This window comes from Penaeus vannamei, chromosome 11 (genome assembly GCF_042767895.1).
Source record: "Penaeus vannamei isolate JL-2024 chromosome 11, ASM4276789v1, whole genome shotgun sequence".
Lineage (NCBI taxonomy): Eukaryota > Metazoa > Arthropoda > Malacostraca > Decapoda > Penaeidae > Penaeus > Penaeus vannamei.
The window spans coordinates 46,399,129-46,406,628 of record NC_091559.1 but is presented as its reverse complement, the minus strand read 5'-3'; the positions used below and the strand labels follow the sequence as shown (position 1 = coordinate 46,406,628).

Below are 7,500 nucleotides of genomic sequence, written 5' to 3'. Positions count from 1 at the left end.
CTGATCCAGGCATGGGGTAATGAGGGAGAGGATGGGGCAGAGAAGATAGGGGAAGGCACAGGAACAGGCGAACAAGGTGCTACTAAGTGCAAAGAAAAGGTGAGGAAGATCAAAGTATGGCTTGTTTTCTTAAAGGCGAAACCGAGGTAAATATCGGTGTCATTCGTGTGATTATGATCTTTTGCTAATGTTATTGTTTTATTTACTATTACTGTCATTATTTGTCTTTCTCTCTGCAAGGGGTTAGTAGCTTGAGGATCTCTTGAGCAGCTGTAAGCTTGATACAAGAGATGATCTGTTTTTTTATAGGTTAAAACATTTGCATAATGATATTTCTTTGCTGATTTTGATAACAGTATATAAATGTCCAATTGTAATGATTTTAATAGTAATACAAACTGCTTCTGCAGAAAATGATTAATTGTTATTAATGTTGTTTTATTATTGCTCTTTTTATTATTGTCAGTATCATTGATAATCATTTTCTTCTTATTATCAATTATATTATGAATATGAGTATTGGTAATTGTATTTTTATTTGAATTACAATTGCTACTATTATTTGTTATTTTCTTTACCATAGGATTAGTTTTCTTGGAATTATTTTGCGACTAACCATGAATCCAGTGTAATAACATCTGCTCGTTGATTTCCAGGAATTCGGTGTGCCAAAATGCGAGGTGCTTCATATAGCTATAGTATGCGCGGGCTACAACTCCTCGCGCTCCGTCGTGACCCTTCTCAAATCTCTTCTGTTCTATCGCCGAAATCCATTGCACTTCCACATGGTAGCAGATGCCAAAGCACAAGTAGTCTTGCATGCACTCTTTTCTTCTTGGAATGTCCCTCATGGTAAGTTGGAGTGAATTTCTTTGAATTGGAATTTAAAGTGAAAGATATTTTGTGTTGAATGGTGAAATAGGAAAGCACATGGTTGTGGGATAATTTTTTTTTTCTTATGCAAGATAGATGTGTGTATAGGATTGAGTAGGTATTACTCATTTTAGTACATATATAGGAAGCAAAGGATTTTTATTAATCTCTTAATTAGAAGCTGTTAATTCCATCCATTACACTGGATATATAGAGAGAGCATGTCTCTGTAGTCTTCTTTTTGGTGATGTATGTGGCTGAAATAAGTATATACAAATTATGTGTACAAAATCCTTGGGTACTATTTCTTACAAGTTACTTGCTAAGACTAGTATTCCCAGTATGTGAATGATGATATCACTTTACCTAGTTAATGAGGTAGCAGAAAAAGAGGCTATATGACAAGTAAGATTATTGAAGATAAGAACAGCCTTTTACATTTTGGAGACAAAAGCCAGGCCTAGTCATGAAATACAGGAAGATTTCCAAACAACCCTCTTATCTTCCTCTGAACTTCTGTTATGTTGCTTCATTCATTCCCTTAATATATTGACAACTTCACTCCTTACAGTTGAAGTGAGCTTTTACCTGACGGACAACCTTGCTGCCGATGTGTCCTGGGTACCCAACAAACACTATTCCGGAGTATTTGGCCTGATGAAACTCACCCTCAACAAGGCTCTTCCACAGGCACTCAAGAAAGTCATTGTTTTAGACACTGATATAACGGTGGCCACAGATATCGCTGAGTTGTGGAATCTCTTCTCAAAATTTGGACCAAAGCAGGTAGGCAGATGTGAACAGATTGATGGACTTGTGATAAATCTTTTGTGAAAGCCAATGGATAATAATATGATTGACTTGATATTTATAGTTTGCTTTCTATTGTGACTTGAATTTTAGAAGGGTTGATATTAATCTCTGTTTTTTTTTTATTTATAGTATATTGGGCTGGTGGAGAATCAGAGTGATTGGTATCTTGGTAAATTGTGGAAATCACATCGTCCTTGGCCTGCGCTTGGTCGTGGGTAGGTTTTGAGCTGTGTTTTAAGTAATTACTGTGTTTTATTCTCATATCCTCCTATTCCTCTTCTGTTTTGTCTCCTTTTCTTCCTCTTCCTTTTGGTCTTCCTAATCTTTTGTCCTCCCTACTCCTCTTCCTCTTCTTTTACCTACTTCCTCCTTCCTCCTGCCATCATCATCATTATCATCTCCATCGTCATTGTCAGCACCATCACCATCACCATCATCATCATCATCATCATCATCATCATCATCATCATCATCATCATCATCATTACCATTATCATCAACATTATCATTCATCTCACTGTTCGCATAATAGATACTATTCATAGCTAATTTCCTTTTTCCAGATACAACACGGGCGTGATCCTCATTCGCCTGGACATCATGCGGCAAAGCAATTGGTCCCAGAAATGGAAGCTGATAGCAGAGAGGGATCTGACGACGCTCTTCTCAACGCAGCTGGCCGATCAAGACATCATCAATGCAGTCATTAAGGTTGGTCATGTGGATGGTTTTATTATTATTTGTTTTATTATTAATTTATATTGTATCAGTTTTTTATGGTTTTATTATTATTTCTTATTAATTTATAAAAAAAAAATTTTTGTGTGTGTATTTGTTTGTGGAGGGTCGTATTCATGTTTGTGTTTTGTTTGGGTAATATTGTGTTTGATGGGATGCAAGCTCTGATGGGATTTTGTTTTTCAGCAACATCCAGAAATCGTGTATAATCTCCCTTGCCAGTGGAATGTCCAATTATCTGACAACACCAGGTCCGAGTTATGTTACTTGGAGGTCACAGATTTGAAGGTATGTAGAATGATCTTTCCCATTTGTAAAGAGATTTGGTGTGGATTTAGAATGGAGTTTTTATAGAGAATGTTGATTAATTGAGTCTGCATACTTGACGTGTATAGGTATTTTTGCTTGATGTTGCCAAATCAGAAAAGTGGACAAACTCGTATGACGTAATTTAGTAATGTGTTACATTGCAGGCAATCCACTGGAACTCGCCAAAGAAATTAAAAGTGAAAAACAAGCATGTCGAATTCTTCCGCAACCTTCATCTTACTTTCCTGGAGTATGATGGCAACCTTCTTCGTCGGGAGCTGTTTGGGTGCAATCATTCAAGGTCCATTACTGTGCCTAATCCTCTGTCTCAGGTAAGTGCTGTAAGCATTATAATGTATAATTTTATGCTGGTAGATTTATTATAGATGTTCTGAAAGTCTTGTAGTACTTGTTGATATTTATTTGTTTATTTAATCCTTGTTTTCAGCTGAATGAAGAAGATGAGTGCTATGAATTCCGTCGTGCGAGGCAAACAAACTACAGAACACACTTGTTCTTCCTCGACAACGAGTATGATCCGACACCAGATGGTTTTGATGTGACGCTCGTGGCTACATTGTCCATGGATCGTCTGCAGATGGTGGAACAGTTACTGAAACACTGGGATGGTAAGATTTTTTTTTGAATGGTCTTAAAATTAGATTAAGAATATGCTTTTAATGTCTGGAAATGATAATGGGAGGAGTAGTTTGCTAATGTAATCACTGGAAATCTCCAGCATTAGTTGATTTTTAATCCTTTGTCTAGTAGCTGAAATGAAACATTATTGTTAACTTACACCACTTTTTAATTGCCATATTTTCTCTGCAACTTCTCCTTGTATGGTCAGGATTATATCTGATGGCACACTATGATATTATACCTTTGAATGAAAGTTCTAATCACAACTGCACCGTGCTTAAAGATATGATTGTAATGACCTATAGACAACTTACATAATTTCCTATGTACCTGTGTATTTACCTAGTCTTAACTTTTTGTATTCTGATATATCATTGATTACACATAGTTTATGAGGACACTCCTTCATGAGAATCTTCTAAATGGCATGATAGATTGTTGATATCTGATAGACTTTGTCTTCATGTAGAAGTATCATTAGGAACTTTCACACCCAAATGAGTGGTCCGTATTTTTCTTTAACTTAGGAGTAAACCTGCAAAAAAAAAAAAAAAAGGGAGATATGAGTTTAATTATATATTTTAGCTGTAAGTAGTGAATCAGATGGATGGTTATGATAGTAAGGAAGTTGCCGTTAAGGAGGCACTGACCAGATATGTTTTTTTAATGGATTTTCCAGTTGGTGACAGAACATTTTATATTGGTTTACAAGTCAAAAGGGAAATGCTGACAAATCTATCTTTATGGGTAACTAGAGGAAAATAACTAGTAACTTTTGATTATTGGTGTTGAAGTCAGAAGTGCATAAGGTAGAAAAAGCTCTTACTTATGTTTTTGTAACATCCTGAAATAGATATGATAATTGTAACCAGTATTAAAAATTGCATATATTGCCTGTATCTGAATGTCCAGGGTAAGATATGTTGATTTTGGCATTCTGTGTCTGATGATATTATATTCACTAGCACTATATAAACTACTGGACTTATTTTCCCTTTTGTAGATTTCTTTCCACAAAGATACATAGTAAAGCAAAGAAAATATATTAATATAATCCCCAATCAAAGAGGGTTTTATTATTTTCAAAACTTCACTTATAGTCTCAGACATTCAAGAACGTCAGCAAGATTTCCATCGTGGAAAACAGATTCTCAGGTTCTTTCTTATATCTTGGCCTGAGCATTGATGCATATACTTAGTTCTTACAAACAAACAAACATCAATCAGCTTTTGAAGATTTTCTCTTCGACTCTTCTCTCACCTTATATTTAGAAGGAAATCTTAGGAAGTGCATTGGAGAGATTTTGTGAGCTATATTTTTAATGTCATTTTGCAGGTCCTGTGAGCCTCACGCTATACATGTCTGATGCTGAGGCTCAGCAGTTCCTGTCGTATACACAGAGTTCAGAGATTATTGCAAGCCGGAAGAATGTTGCATATCATGTGGTCTATAAGGAGGGGGTGAGTTTGACAGCCTCAGATTTTTCCTTTTTGAATTTTGTATATCTGTTTTATGTGGTCTTAACTTGATTGTAAACATTGCCTCAAGTTGCCATAAAGTTTATATCATGTTTACAGACAAATAGGTAAAGCTGATTATCATATTTCTTTTTCAATTTGTGTTCATGATTTATTTATTTATTTTATTTTATTTTTTGTCACTCAATGATTAATAGTTTATTGTCACACCTTCAAGCAATGAAATGTATTAGCAGTCATCTACCTTAACCATTTATTGGTTATTTGCACTACTTATAAATTTGTGCAGTTATTTTTGTTACATTTTTGTTTTATTTTTTATTTTTTATTTTTTGAACTGCCAAACTGTAATAATTGTAGTAGTCTAACCTCGGGAAAAGGAATTCCAGTTGATATAGTACCGTTTTGATTTTTTGTTCCTAATAACCAGGATGATGATCTGATTATTAGATCACATCTATGTAAGTACTAAGAAAAGAGACAAGTCGACTTTTACAGTGCAGATGGCCAATTTATTATTATTTTTTTAGGGAGCGTGGATGGAAATAAAGTGTGATTTATATAATCTGTTGTGGAATTGTCATCTTTATATTATTGTATTGTCTTGCTATTTCAGTATTATTGATGTATTTATATATATATGTTTATGTACTTGAATATTTGAACAGACAAAATGATCCAGATCTGTACAGTTTGTACTTGATTCATTATACAATTTATTTAAAGCTTATAATTGTTGAAGAAAGACACTGAAATATTACAAATGCCTCTATTTATTTCCAGAATTTTTATCCAGTGAACTTCCTAAGGAATGTAGGAGTGCAGCATGTAAATACTCCATACGTCTTCCTAACAGACATAGACTTCCTTCCGATGTTAGGGTTATATTCATATTTAAGGAAAACACTGCAGAATCTACATCCTGATGATAGTAAGAAGGTAAGGATGTTATAATGAAGGCACCATATTTTTAAAAATATTTATTTATTTATTTTATTTATTTATTTATTTATTTATTTATTTATTTATTTATTTATTTATTTATTTATTTATTTATTTATTTATTTATTTATTTATTTATTTATTTATTTATTTATTTATTTATTTATTTATTTATTTATTTATTTACTTACTTACTTACTTACTTACTTACTTACTTACTTACTTACTTACTTACTTACTTACTTACAATTCAGGTGTTTAGCACTATATTATTAAGCAGTGAAAGGGGAATATATTGATGTCTAGACTCTGAATGAGTTTGGAATATATGATTTGTATATACAGTCAGAGGCTTGTGTTAGGAGGTTGGATAAAGTTGTGGTTACACTAGCCATATATTGTGATTTATCCATCGTCTTTTGCTGATTTCTTGCTGTCTTAGTTCCCGGACGAACAGAGGATGTCCATCACTCCACTGAATATAGACTGAAAGTTAATGCAAGATATGAAAGTGGTTATTACATCTTGGTAAATTTCAATGCATATTTTATATCAATTATCATTATTTCTGAATTCCATTGTTCAGTTGCACACTTAGCATGTTGTGTAAGAAATAACATTATATTGGACTTCTCATTAGACTCATGGACCAAAAATTACATGCAGTTGAATGCTGTGAGATATCTTCAAGTCGGAAACTGGAAGTAACAACCCTACTCCAGAAAATTATTTAGAAGGAAACGTTTTAGAATGCTAGGCATCTTCCTTTTAATGAAAGTAGGTTTTGAAAAGTAACTACTTCGTACAGTTACGTAATACTGATGTTAGGGATGATGGTTCTCTTTGCATGGTAACCACAACAAGTCGCTCGTAAAGGGATTTAGGTCTGGTGATAGTAACAGGTATTGTGAAGATGATGGGGTATGTATGGTTGGAATAGTTCTAGATCCCACTGTGGAAGTTATAAGGCCAATGTGTCTGAGTGGAAATTTAATAGACTACTGTTCTTACTGATTTACTAATAAGGAAAACAACTGATACGGATCACCACCATTGTCCGCTGTGATTGGATGATTAAGGTTCTTGCGAATAGTCTCTGATAGATGATGCCTTAAAATGTGTGGTGTGACTGTGAAAATAAAATGTGATTAAGCCAAAGAATTCAAGAAAGAGAAAAGGTGGCCATTAATTTTATCTTGGTAATTAGTCATCTCTTTATCTTTCTCAATAAGCATTTATTCTGTGACAAAGTTTTCCTCAAAATCAGTTTTCCCAAAAATTATGGGTCACATGTAAATTCACTTAGAAATGGATTTTATCTTTAAAAAAATAGAAGCTTCTAACTTTATAATTTTTGTTGTTTGAATATTTTACCTTTCAATTTTGACCTGAACTTCATATGCTATGAGCCATTCAGAACAACATTAAATCTCTTGACTTGATCCTTATGGTTTTTTATTAGGTATATAAAGGATGTAAACCTTTTGAGGAAAGTGTGTGAATGTCACATATTTTGATTTGATGGATTAATTAAGTGAGAGAGACCTAGAAAGAGCTATAGATATAGATAGATAGAGAAAGGGATATAGATTTGGTAAGAATTGTAGTGTAGCTTTAAAAGAGGAATCTCAGGTATAAGAAATTAATTCACCCTTTCAGAAAGCTAACTATGTGCAATCTGATTATAACTAACTGTTTGTGGCT

The 7,500-nt window shown here is 33.6% G+C and overlaps 1 protein-coding gene across 1 annotated transcript in view; it reads left to right on the top strand.

Moving 5' to 3' along the window:
• The window catches only part of LOC113824569 (xylosyl- and glucuronyltransferase LARGE2s), a 21,934-nt gene that overhangs the window by 1,864 nt on the left and 12,570 nt on the right, over positions 1–7,500 (top strand). Inside the window, exons 3-12 of the mRNA XM_027377313.2 lie at positions 1–99; positions 657–852; positions 1,445–1,659; positions 1,816–1,901; positions 2,250–2,397; positions 2,611–2,712; positions 2,898–3,065; positions 3,182–3,362; positions 4,712–4,836; positions 5,638–5,793. The exon at positions 1–99 is cut by the window's left edge and continues 122 nt beyond it. Coding sequence (XP_027233114.1) covers positions 1–99; positions 657–852; positions 1,445–1,659; positions 1,816–1,901; positions 2,250–2,397; positions 2,611–2,712; positions 2,898–3,065; positions 3,182–3,362; positions 4,712–4,836; positions 5,638–5,793 — 1,476 coding nt within the window. The remainder of the gene's footprint in view (positions 100–656; positions 853–1,444; positions 1,660–1,815; positions 1,902–2,249; positions 2,398–2,610; positions 2,713–2,897; positions 3,066–3,181; positions 3,363–4,711; positions 4,837–5,637; positions 5,794–7,500) is intronic.